At 42.6% G+C, this 13,981-nt stretch overlaps 1 protein-coding gene across 1 annotated transcript in view; it reads right to left on the minus strand.

Moving 5' to 3' along the window:
- Positions 1 to 13,981, minus strand: part of AMOTL1 (angiomotin like 1) — an 89,066-nt gene that overhangs the window by 16,794 nt on the left and 58,291 nt on the right. The window contains exon 7 of the mRNA XM_069469051.1: positions 2,385 to 2,530. Coding sequence (XP_069325152.1) covers positions 2,385 to 2,530 — 146 coding nt within the window. The remainder of the gene's footprint in view (positions 1 to 2,384; positions 2,531 to 13,981) is intronic.

Genomic DNA, 13,981 nt, shown 5'->3' on the forward strand with positions numbered 1-13,981 from the left:
AGACGCTATTTCCTGTCATTCTGCACCTGGGTGTGCAGATGCCTTGCAGGTGATTCAGTCTTGAGTTCAGCCCATGCTTACACTGGCAAGCTGGAACATGCTGGTGATTTGAGAGCTTGCTGCTAAGTGCGGTTTCTGACTTAGCAGGCAGCACTGCCGTGAGTTATGCCTATATCCTGTCCTACCTGAAGCCACTGGACTCAACTGGAGATGCTTCTGACCTTTCAAGGAGGGGGCAGCAACTTTCCAGACTTTTCTCTATCTGCATTAGAACCGGATTTCATCTGGCCCTCTGATTGCTCAATTCAACAGACTTCAGGACCCAAGGGTGGTTTCTATGCTTCTTAGAAGTGCCATCTGATCAAATATTTTGTGTTATGCTGTTCATCCACCACTTACTATATCCTCCACTGTATCCAGTTTTCTGACGGTGTAGCCACCAGAACATAAGCACCACAAAATTTATCTATTTTGGTCCCTGCTGGGCAGAGTGAACAGTACGTCCCCAATGCCTGGAATAGTGTCCTGCATCTAGTAGAATTTGTTAAATGAATGAATTACTATTACCCCTAAAAACTGCAAGATCCTTAAAGGCATGAATCTGTCTCCTTTACCTTTGTATTAACCTTAAGTCTAGCAAGGCGTATATCATGAGGAAGAGGATTAATAAGAGTAATTATGTCAGCCAACATTTTCAGAGCACTCCCATGCCAAGCATCGTGCTTTATATGTAGCATCTCATTTAATCCTTCCAATAACAGTAAGGGGTAAAGTCCTGTATTATCTCCATTTATGAGGTGAGAAAACTCTCCAAGGTTAAGTGACTTGCTCAAGGTCACATAGCTGATAGGTCGTGGAGCCAGGGTTCTCATTTACAGCAGTCTGGCTCTAGAGTCCGTTCCTGACCACCATGGCAAATTATGGGAGGCACTCAGCCTCTGAACGGAATTAAGGCCGTTCAAAAGAAACTTTAATAAGAACAAGGAGTGACACTGGAAGCCAGACACATGAGGCATTTTGGAGAGGCTACATTCAACCAACCAAAGATTTTATATAAATAAAATGTCAAGAAAAGACCCATAATGGTGATTATAAAGAACCTGTCTTCAAGGAGCTCACAACTCATTTTTACTTTAATAAAAATATTAAAACTAAAAGATTTCAAAAATCACAATTCTCCACTGCACACATGGAGGTGCCAGCTCAGTAAGTGGTTTCAGTGATAGCAACGCTGAGGAGCCCCTGCCTTCCGGACTCAGACGGACCTCCTGTCTTTAGGGGCTGAGGCCACCAAAAGGTGGTGGACCTTTCCACATTAAAAAAGTTCCTTAGGGGTGACAAGGAAAGTACTGTGGGGCTGCACCCTCAAGCTAATATTAAAATTGTAGTTTCTACACAGAACTTGCGGTTTTTAAAAGGTTTCTAACGGGCAACATCTTTGTTACTTAGCAATCTTCCTCTTTAGTGGCTTTATCCTTGCAGTTGAAGTTTGCTGAGACATCCGAGTTACCCAGCATCAGGAGATGTTTTCTGAAGGGACAACAGTTGGATTAATAACAGTACTGCTTTCTGTGTGCCAAGTACCAAGTACCAAGTGCCAAGTACCAGGCTAAGTACTTTAGGTAGACTATCTCAGTTAAGCTTTTTCAGCCCCAGAACAGAGGCACCTGCCGCCACCCCAGGAAGCTCCGAGGCGCAGGCAGCAGGCTCCTGTCTGCCCGGCTACACCTCCCGCCTTTTCTGCCTCTGCATCTACAGCCTAGAACCCCTAGCCTGGGCCCCAGAAATGGTCATTCTAATTCCTCAGTCAGGCTTAACGGGAAAGTCCACCTCATAAAACATAAAAGGGTTGATTTCATCAGAAACTACTAAACCCAAAATGCTTGAGTGGAATCACAATTTCCTGGATGGGGGGATCACTGTGCGGCTGAGCCAACTTCTGGAAATTGGAGACAGATCTGCTGAACACCACCTCCACGCCACCCCCATTAGAAGACTTTTGCGCCTTTTTCTACACAATTGAGAACACAGCACTGGAGCTATTTTTTAAAGATTGTTAGTCTCTTTCTCTACGGGCACCTGTGGTCTCCAGTCCTTCCATTTATTTCCAGCCCTGGACACCTGCCAAGCAGGAAGCCGCAGGCCGGGCTTCAGATTGAGGGCGAGCCCTTTGCTGATGACACTCATGTGTGCCTTGCATACTTCGCCTGGCTCTGGGGTAGATGAAGTCTGTTTTTATTCATTTTTATTTGGGAGATTTCCCACATCCCTCCCCTGTTTCGACTCCTTGGAATTGGCTCTGATTAAAGCAGCTGGGTTAGGAAAAGCATGTGGAGGCCCAGTGGGCTCTGCCCCCACCCCCAAGCCCCACCGCCTGGTCTCACCTCCTCTTCCAGTTTGATGACCCTGGCCTGGGCGTTGCTCAGAGCCTGGTCCAGGATCTCGATGTGTCTCCGATGGTCCTCACTCGCAGTCCGCACTGCTGCCAGCTCCATTTCTAACTTCTCCTTTTCCTTCAAAAATTCTTTGTCTAGAAGGGAGACAAGAACAAAACTACCTCTATCCGAAAGTGCTCACTCTCTGGGCTCACTGCCAGTCTACATCTGGCAAGGATTAAAAATAAAAAGCCATGCAAATAGTAGAGGATTGAATTGCTGCTTTTGCTCCCACTTAACAGTGGTGGTGGATACGGTAAGGATTTTCTCAAAAAACACTGTTAACTATAGATACGTCAGAGAGGAGAGTACACAAAGAACTAGTGACCCCATGCTCTCAACAACCCGCTTCTCTACAACACTGACTTTCAAGCTTCCAATTTAATCCTATACCTACCATTTCATTTTATGCTCACAACCTCCCCTGCTTCCATCTTCCAAGCCCGTGATATTAACAATACTACTAATACTCCCAGGCATAGAAAAGATAAACCAAGGTCCAGAGAGGTAAGCTCTTCTCCTGGGGCCAGACAGCAGAGAGGAGTTTCAAGCCCAGGCCTCCAGCCTCTGGCTGCATCCTCTTCCCATATGCTCCGGCCCCACATTTTCCCCTAATCCTGTTCCAGACGGGAAAGGGGCAATGCTTTGGATTTAGGAAAACTGCTTTCCTCTCACTCAATGCAACGTAACTGATGGTGATCACTGAGTTTCCACGTGTGGTCAGCCAAGCTGGCGTGTCCTAAGTCACTGTATCACCTTCCTACACAGACTTCTCCACCGTTTTAGCTTAACAGGCAGGGTAGATGGATAGTGCCATGGGATGAGTGTTTCTTGTTGCAAGAAAACATTTTTCCTGTTACAAAAGCATTGTCTTTTTAAAATAAATTAAAATATTTAGATATGTTGCTTATAATATGGAAAAAGTTGAATGAATGTTATGTATAAGAGTAATGGACTGGTTAAACAAACTACTGTCAACTCTGCAACAGAAAAGGATGCAGCCATTAATGTTAAAGACGAGACTGTTAGTGACATATAAAGAAATCTTCATTATTGAGAAAAGGTTACAAAACCATATGCACACTGTCTCGTATTTGCAGAAAATGAGGCACAGAATCGTAACAGCAGCAGTGGCAATGGCGGTTAGAAAGGATTTCCATGTGCCCGCACCACTGCAGTGCTCCAGCCTCCCAGCAACCCACACTGAAACACGGAGAACCCAAGTCTGGAAGTGACACCAGCATGTTGACGGTGGTTGCATTCCTTCATTATTTCCTCCTACAGTTATTCACTAATTTAACGAATAGCTAAAAGACATTCAAAACCAGCACTATGGGCTTTGAAGCAATAGGAAGAATGATGCACTAAAGGGGCAGAAAATGTGGTTTTGAACGCAGAATGTGAAAATTAAGAAGACACCGCAAGTATCAGATGGCAATCTCACAACTTTAGAGCCAGAAGGGATCGTAGGAAACATCAACATGCAGTTCCCCTCCTTTGGCTTCATGCGTGTGATGAGGAAAGCCCAGAGGAGTGAAGGCACTTGTCCAGGGTCCCCCCACAAGCTGGGGCAGAGCCAAGGCTAGAATCTGGGTCTCCTGATGTCCCACTGCAAAGTCCTTCCCACTTGACAGCACGATCCTTGCACTGTGGAATCATGTCGATGGGATCAGAGAGCAATGGAACAGCTTCTGAACTGACAGACTGAAGGAGCAGACTTGTAAAGCTAAGAAGTAGCTGTGCTTCGTAGAAACAATAGCATCCCCTAGAAACAAAATGAGGTCACCAAGATCCTGATCCAGAGCAGAGCAGCACTTTTGGGCTCTTTATGCCCCATTTCAGTGACCAATTATCCTGCCCCTTCTTTCTTTCTGTGGCATTTGAAATGCTGCCTCTGAAACTTCCTTCCCAATCCATGGAAAAGCAGCAGGCAGGAGTCCTGAACAAAGGAGTCAGCAGCCCACTAGCTACCCCTGCCACCAGCTCCCCCAGCCCTGGAGGGACCACAGCATTCCCCTTTTTCTGAATAAAGTTTGAGCACGAGCTCCCTGGGTTTGACATCATCTCCACAATCATGGTGCCCACTGGCACTGTTCAGGCTCCTTGTCCAGGAGTTACGAAGCAGGCATGCCTAGGAATGAGCCACTAGGTCTCAGAGCTCCTACCTAGTTATCAACCTAAGTACCAAGTTCTTCTCTCTGTTGAGGGCAGCCAAGTACATATTGATTTTGATCTGAAGCAATAAAATGACAGACTGAGCTCAAGAACAGAAATCACAACCAAAGCGCCTTGTGTTTTGCCAATCGATGACGATCACAATTACTGCTATGTCACAGTGACAGCTACTTAGATAGAATTCTGAATTAACACATGCCCCTCCCCTCTGACACACACACACACACACACACACACACACACGATCCCAGCATTTGTTATTTCCTTGATAGGCAGTGTCACATTGCGGCTAAAGAACGGACTTTAGCTACACAAAGACCTAGATTCAAACCTTGGGTTCACCACTTTCCAATTATGAATCCTTAGGCAAGGTATTTAACCTCTCTGAGCCTCGCCCCCTCATCTATCAAGCGGAAATGGTATTATCTACATCACAGTGTTGCTACAATGACTCTGTGAATGGAGAGGATGCATATAAAGTTTAAAAGGACCTGCTTATTCTGAACTTTATCTGTTTTGGTCATTATTGATTCCCTGAGCTTATAAGAGTGCCTGGCTCAAAAATATTGTTGAATGAATGAATGAGTCTCTAGTGTGTGCCGACTTCAATGCCAACTGAACAATATATCACAGCTCTTATTAGCTATTAGGTATTCAGTAGTCTCATGATCTTCTGGCAGCCTTTGTTATACACCTGTCCACCCAACCTTTGAACCGGCTGCTCACCTCGAAGCCACTGCTCATCAGATGGCCGGTACTGACATGGACTCCCCTGGCTCCCTCCTCCACCCAGTCTCCCTGAACCACATAGTGTACACTATAGGACAAAGATGTGGATATTGGACGAGGGCTGCATTAGTTCTGGAATGTTTTGCAGACCTCTGAAATTCATGGTCTGCATTCATTCTCTGTCCTGAGTTTGGTGACTTTAGACTTCAGGCTGCAGCAATATTATTCAGTATCACTCACACTGGCTCAGGACTCCTTGTCCACTGATAGGAAGTAGTGCTCTAGATTATAAAGTTTTAAAAACAACGTTTATGACAATAGTAATAACAATATCTGCTCATGTTTTTTGAATGAGTACTGTGTTCCAGGAATGTTCAACTCACACTATTTCATTTACTCTAAGTTTACTATATGAGGTAGTAGGTATAATTCCTACTTTCCAGTTGAGAAAAATGACACTAAGAAAGGATAAGTAACTTGCCCACAGAAGTGATGCTCACCAATGGTAGAGACAGAAGTTGCTTTTCTATCTAACGCATGTTCACAATATATCACTATACTGCCTCCCCTGTGCAAACATGCATAGAGATGAACTACAGAATAATAGAAACTGAATAACAGAAGAACCTCATTACAACATAGCTCATTATGGCACAGATTTAATACATCACAGGTCATGTCATACTTCTCAAACCACAGCAATTACATTCACGTGTGTATCCATTTACAAATATTAATTAATTAAGCATCTACTACATGGAGGCATTACAGAGTACTGGTTAAAAGCATGGTTCTAGAATCAAATTGCCTGGGTTCATATCCAGCTCTACCACTTAATGGTTTTGTGACTCTGGAAGCAAACGAACTTCTTTGTGTTTCAGTTTCTTTGCCTTTAAAGTATCACAACAGTACCTACTTCAAAAGGCATACAGTAAGTACTTACTTAATATCAACTATGACAACACTGTAGTTATTACTGTTCTTCCAGGAAGTGTGATAAATTCTAGGGCTCCAAGGTGAGTAGGACGTAGCATTCTGCTCTCTCTCTGGTGGGAAGAGAGGCAAGGACACGAGCAAAGGCAATGTGACAAGGTGCTCTCACAGATGTTTGCGGGGGTACCACGAGAACAAAGCAGGGAGAGCTCATTCAGACTATGGGGCGGAAGGGAGGTATCAAGGCAGTGAGCCTATGATGGGGGTTAGCTATGCTCCCTGACTCCTTGGAGATATGGGACTCTGAGGTGTAGCAGAATCATTCCAAAAAGTCATCCTTTGGGAGATACAAGGGAGAGTCCCGTGGGCGCAACCACCTCATGGGAAAGTCCTTTAGTTTATTATTAGCTAAGCCCCTTAGGGGGGATTTCAAGAAAGACAAGACTCACGCTGAATTTTTGGTTGGGCTCCAATGTATATACTGAGAATTCCTAGAACAGGCAAGTTGACACAAGGGAATTCTTGCCCAGAATGGTCTGTTTACTCAGTGGATATGAATGACCCTGTACTGCGTGGAGAGGGAGTTGTTTAGCCTGATGGCTCTGGTCCCATTTACACAGAAGCAAGTCTGCTCACATACTGTTTACTCTTGAAACCACAGAGATGGCACAGGCTTTGTGGCCAGGCCGACCTGGTTTGATTCTGGCACCTTCATGCACATAGCAGTTCACCTTGGACACATGACTTGACTTCCGGGAGATTCCATCTTCTCAAATGAAACTATCAAGATTGATTTTGCAGGATTATTGTTGAGGATTAAAATGACTATCGGTAAAACGCCTACCACGGGCTTTGGTACTTAATAGATACTTGAAAAATGTCAACAAAAGCTAACATATATTACTGGGGACTTAACATGTCCCAACCACTGTGCCAAGAGCTCTACAAGAGAACCTCATTTAATCCTCACCTCAGCTCCATTTGACAAATGAGAAAACTGAAGGAAAACGAGCTACGATACTTGCACAAAGTCAAACGGTAGTCCCACTTGCGCCTCTACCCATGAGTTAGTGTCCCTTGCTTGGAGAAAGAGAGGAAGTGCATGGTAACTAGAACTGGGCCCAATAACTTGAAGATGCTCTGTTCCCATCTTACCTTCTCCTTGCCAGTTCTGGGTAAGGTTCAAAGTAGACAGCCTGTTGAAACCGTTTCTGTGATTACTATTTGAGTGCTAAGCTTAACTGCTGCCTGAGCCACAGGATGCTGGGCCCTAGGAACTTCTGCTAATAGTTCTGAGGGTGGGGTGTACGTGTGGCATCAGTCAGTGGAAGAGTCAGGGCACCCAGGGCTGTGCTGTGATTTTTTAATTCAGTGCTCCCACTTACGACTGGAGCTCATGAGGACAGCAAAACTGTACTGCACCCCTTCTTAGGTAGGAATTAATTTCCAGGGTTTCTCTGAGTTTTTCCCTAAGCCCCACATAGCTGGAGAGATGGAGGAGTCCAACTACTGCCAGCTTGACCAAGGGGTGACTAAGCCACTGTAGCCACTTGGTAGGTAAAAGATGGGTGTTCGCTATGGTTTGAATGTGTCCCCCAAATTTCATGTGTTAGAAACTTAATCCCCATTGTAACAGTATTAAAAGGTGGGCCTTTAAGAGGCAATTAGGCCATGAGGGCTCCACCCCTATGAATGAATTAATGGTGTTATCACAGGAGTAGGTTAGTTATCATGGGAATGGGCTCTTCATAAAAGAATGAGTTCTGTCTGAATCTCTGTCTCATGGGTTAGTTCCACCTTCTGCCCTTCCACCAAGAAATAATGCAGCCCTTGCTAAATGCTGGTGCCATACTCTTGGACGTCCCAGCCTCCAGAACCGTGAACCAAATAAACTTGTTTTTTTTTTCTTTTTAACTCATAGCTCATCTTCTGACAAATACACTTCTATTGCTCATAAATTACCTCATCTGTGGTATTGTTATAGCAGCAGACAATGGACTAAGACAGTGTTCTTCTCTTTCAGCTAGAACCAAGGTTTGACCCTAAACAGACTAGATTTGGGGGGTTTAGATCTATCCTGGTGTGTGCGTGTGTGTGTGCATGTGTGTTTGTGCATGCATGTGTATGTGTGTGTAAAGGCATAACAATACACCAAATTAATTCTGCTCAAGCTCTGAATTCCAAATGTTCCCATAATGATGTACAACTAGTCCATTTGGCACCTGCTTCTGGACGGTCAGGTGTCTTCCTGGAACTTCTCAAGGAAGGGTCTTGTTGCCTTGGATGTGAGAAGAGGGGGTGGTGGCAACAGAGTTAAAGGAAGGAAGAGGAGGTAGGCACAATCCAACAAACCTTCACTAAATGACTGATTTTAGGAGTATAGTCTCTGGGACTCTCTGAAGGAAGAGTGCTTAAAGGACATTTCCAGAGAAAAGGCCACAGGAAGAGGAGAGGCTGGGTAGAGAGGAGGAGGGGAGATGTGTCCAACAGTGCCCAGGCCCTCTGTGCACCTCACCCAAGCTCCTTGCCCAGCCCTGAATGTTCACTGAGAGAAGGCGTGCAAGAGGCAAATGCTTCCTAACCTGGAATTCTCTATAAAGTACACAACTTTCATGCCCAGCCAATACCCCATTTCCAAGAGCCATCTTCTACAACCATCCATCCACAGGGATAAGTTCTGGCAAGTAGCCATGTCTGCATTTAAAAACCCTTCTCATCCACCACTACTCACTACTCCCATTTGAGAGCAGATGAGACCTGAAGGGCCACTTGACCCAAGCTAGTCCAATCGGAGTCTCTCATTTGGGAATTGTAAAGTGGAAACCTGGGAGATGTGGTGATACTGGCACAAATGGGCAACGTAGCTCAGGCTGGGCAGCCAGACTGTGGCATGTGGTGGGGAGAAACAGAAAGCCACACTGTAGAGAACAAAGAACCAAGCAGATGCATATAGAAAGGTGGAAGAGAAACTATGGCAAGCAAGAGAGAGGGAAACAGATCCACGCAGACAAACACAGACTATACCCGATCCTCACAGATTTTTCAGGCCTGGCCCCTAACCCCTGGGAGACCAGCCTGCACTACCTGCATGTGGGCTCCAGTACACGATTACACATACTCAATACACAGTCCTCTTACTTGTGCTTAAGCTAGCTCAAGTGGATTTTTCTTTTTGTAATGAAAAGATCACTAGGACACTCTCTCTTTTTTCTTTATACTTCTAATCCCTTTCTCCTGTTTAGAATGATGCTGATCAGCACCAATGGTATCAATTGTAGCAACTAGAAACTTCTCCAAAGTGTTGCTAAAATAAACTCCTCTTATTAGAAGATGTCCAAATAATTGCCTGCCACATTATCCTCTACTAATATTTCCCCTCCTGGTTCTTCTTCCTCAAGGACCCCTCACCCCCAAGTTCCCTGGCACTGTATCTTATAATATTCAACATATGTTGGAGAGAATTCTATTCCAAGAGACATCAAAGTCCTTGTTGACACCAAAAGTAATTTCTTAATTTCTTTTCCCTGAAGTTGTGGGAGTGGAAAAACAAAAGGAAGGTATTTCATTTATTTCACTATCTACAAAGCTATTTAGATTCATTCTGCCTCAAAGATATTCCACACTCAGGGGCCCCTTCTTAACATCTGCCCACACCTCCTCACCCCAATTTGGGAGTCAAACTGATGAACCCAGAAAGAGACCAACAAAATATAATCCAAAAAGAGCACTGTTTACATCACATAAGAGTGATCTATTCACATGAGGCTTACTTGATGCAAAACAACATGAAAGATGATCTACTTTTTAAAGCTACACATTAATTCCCGAATTGAAAAGTAATTCAGTACAGTGAAAAGATATCTGCACTCCCATGTTTACTGCAGCACTATTCACAATAGCCAAGATTTGGAATCAACCTAAGTGTCCATCAATGGATGAATGGATAAAGCAATTGTTGGCCATATACACAATGGTATATTACATAGCCACAAAAAGAATGAAATCCTGCCATTTGCAACAACATGGATGGAACTGGAGAACATCATGTTAGGTGAAATAAGCCAAGCACAGAAAGACAAATCTTGCACGTTCTCACTCATATGTGGGAGCTAAATACTACAACAATTCATCTCATGGAGACCGAGAGTACAAGATGGTTACTGAGGCCGGGAAGGGTAGTGGGGAGTGGGAGATAGAGTGGGAATGGTTAATAGGTGCAAAAATATAATTAGCTAGTTAGAATGAACAATAAATGACAGCACAACAAAATTACTATAATCAACAATAGGTTAGGATATACTTTAAAATAACTAGAAGAGTGAAATTGGAATGTTCCTAACACAAAGAAATGTTAAATGCCTGAGGTGATGGATACCCCAGTTACCCTGATTTGATTAACTCACATGGTATGCCCGTTCAAAACGTCACATGTACCCTATAAAGACAGACAACTACCATGTACCCATAATAATTTTTAAAAAGGAATAATACAATGCTAACCTTAGGAGCAACTGGTTTTTTTGTTGTCTTTTTAAAATCTGCTGATCAGGTTTTTTGGGTAAGGAACCTTGTTATTTCAGGGAAGGGTCTTCAGCTCTGTGCTGCCCCTGTACTGCGGTGCAGATGGCCATGGTTCCGCCAGGCAACTGGAGACATAGGTTGTGCGTGGGCGGTTAAGTAGGTCTATCAACAAACACAGGGCTTGTTTTAAATGGCTGAGACAGTGACGTGTTTTTCAATGACTTCTGTAATAAGGAAAACTAAGAACAGTAGTTCAAACCAAACTCTGTTCTGCAGAGCCCTGGGAAAGAGAGAAGGAAGGGGGGCGGGGAGCGGACAGAAGGGACAGTAGGGTAAGCAGGAAGGAAGGGAGTTCTGAAGATGTCTCAGCCAGACACCTCTTCAGCTGTAGTGCATTTCACAAATACGGCTTCCAAGTAAGCTTTCTTTTTGAACAAGAGTTGAGTTGGAAAGCCACTGGTTCAGTCATCACAAAAGAGACAAAGATTCATGGAAATGGCTGTTATTAAGATGTGGGGAAGAAATCTTTTGGATAGATGGCTCATTATGGGAAAATGAAGTAAAGCCTGAAGTGTGATAGATTTATTCAAACTTTGTTCCTCAAGTCTTAAAGAAAAATAAAACTTTTCCCATTTACACAGTACTATGCAGCAAAATTCCTCTAAAATACTAATTGATTTTCAAGGCCCACCCTAAAGGCTACAGGCCTCTCCCCCCACTACCTTTTCTGCAGGGGAGGGTGGCAAGTAGCTAGTTCTCTATGGAGTCCTTATTGTATCTGCCTTGTACTCCGGGTCCAGCGTCTGATGTGTGTCTGTCTACTCTTTCCTACGGGGCTTACTTCACAGTGTGTTTAAACCCTTCCGTCTTTGCAGGATTTTAAGGATATAAGATAACTGAAGTGTTTGATATGTGAAGAGATAGCACAAGTTTAGGCAACAGCTTATTGAATAAGAGGATGCTGTTGATACATGATCAAATTCAAACTCACTCTTTAAAATAGTTTTCGAATACTTATTACAGGGAAATCATAAAGCCTAACCACAAAATCTTCTACTGGTTTAATTAGGAAAACAACACATTTTGGTCTTAACATACTTATTCTATTTTTGTTATTTTATAGGATTTATCTATTGCTTTTTGATATTCGGTCTCCACCATGAATTTGAAGCATCAAAAGATATCAGATATGATTCGGTAAAACATTTATTTGAATACCTGTGAAAGGTCTCTTAAATGTAATTTTCTCTAAGCTAGTCATTCTTCATATTGTATTTTATTTCTAGAAATTGTGCTTACACATTTAGGCATAATTCACAGGTTTTTTTCTTACCACCTAAGTTTATTACATATGTTGTCTGCAAACTTGATTGATTGACTAGACACTCATTCATCTGGCTCAGCTTCCAAATGTACTGTTCAACCTTCTACTTTATTCGGTTTTACTTGAAATAAGAATGTACTGCTACTTCTACATCACTACTGACAGCATAATGACAAATGAATAATGCCACATAAATACAGGATGCACAGGGCGTTTGGTGTTGACTATACACATATTCATGAATCAATTATCAACCAAACCTGAAGACTTAAGCTTTCTATAACCACAACAGAAGTGCTTTATTGCCATCTCTCTTTTTTAATATAAAAAGATAAACCTAATTTCAGGTACGACAGAGTAAGACCCTACCAGACTATTTGGCTCCTCACACAGAAAACCACCATAGAATCTGGACATAATATTATGTAAACAGCAATGATCTGCAGGTACTACAGTGTGAACACAAGCAGACAGATGCTGGGGGAGAGCCAGCTCACTCACACAGGAGAGGGAGAGCCATGCCGGCTATATAAGGTTTATATCTTGATTGTGATGATTGTTACATTTCATCAAACTGTACAGATAAATGTGTAAGTTTCATTATATGTAAATAATATCTCGATTAAAACAAATATAGGTATATATAATATGATATGTGTATACCTGTATTTTAATAAGGTATACACATAACATTTAATAATTAAGGCATTAATTAAAGCATTACTATAATATGTAATATATAAAACTTTTTTAAATGGCCCCTTTGAATGGCAGATATGGCTTAACACCAAAGCCTATGCCAAAGATAGAAGTTTATGCTGGGGAAATTTTTATAACTGGGGCAAGAAGTGTTTTATACTAGGATCTATCAGGGAGGAGAAATGTGTTGCCTGCAATTCTATTTTCTCCCTTCCTTTCACCTCTGCAACCCCTCCCCATTGTCATTTTTGTAACATGCTTTGAATAGATCCTTTTTTTCCTCTTCTTTCTATCAAACCACAGTCTTTGTAAGCAAAAAGAAAATTAGTAACAGATGCAAGCTTATTTTTAATGGTCTAAGACCAAATTTTCTGGACTTAAACACTTCATCCCCTCAAAGTTCTCTGATTCCATTAAGATACAGCTGTAGGCTCTCACTATAATTCGTGAACTAAAAATAGTTTCAAAAACTAATTGTAAGAAACCACACCACAGAGTTACTCACTGTATTCTGCATATTTTATTTTTATCATCCAGAGAATAAAAAGTTTGATTTCACAGGCATTTTGAGAAAACTTTTTTTTTTAGACTCTAAGCTCTATTCTGATCTCAACAAAATAAATCTGGGGGGGTGGTAACTGAAGAGGGTATACTGGATTATCAAACAAGGCCTTTTATTATAATTGGCTCTAGTTCAAAGATAGATGTGGAAGTCAGACGCACAGAATGTTATTAATAATTCCAGTCACTGGAACTCACTTCAGAGGATCTGAGTACATTAGTATTAAATCACAGTACTGGGCTAAATAATTTGCAAGCAAATAAGACTTCTAGAGTAAGAATTTTGTTCATTTACCATCCGGGAGTCTTCTCGGGGTAAAAATGTGAAATCTTCAGTCAACCCCAGAGCAGACAGAGTTGCCCTTTTGGAAAGGGAAAAATAAGATAAAGGACATCTCAATCCTATTAATAGTCATGGCTTAGCCATTAAACACTTGATCCCTCTTGTTTGCAGTTTCTTCTTTGTAAAAAGTGGATGCTACACTAACAAGCTCTAAAATCACTGGGAATCCAACACTGTAACCTCTCACATTCCAACATCTGCTCCTCCGGTCCACAGAAGGGAGCTTCCCCATGGCAGTTTCGTATGGGTTTGGGCTCCAGA

The sequence above is a fragment of the Eulemur rufifrons genome, chromosome 6 (genome assembly GCF_041146395.1).
Source record: "Eulemur rufifrons isolate Redbay chromosome 6, OSU_ERuf_1, whole genome shotgun sequence".
NCBI lineage: Eukaryota > Metazoa > Chordata > Mammalia > Primates > Lemuridae > Eulemur > Eulemur rufifrons.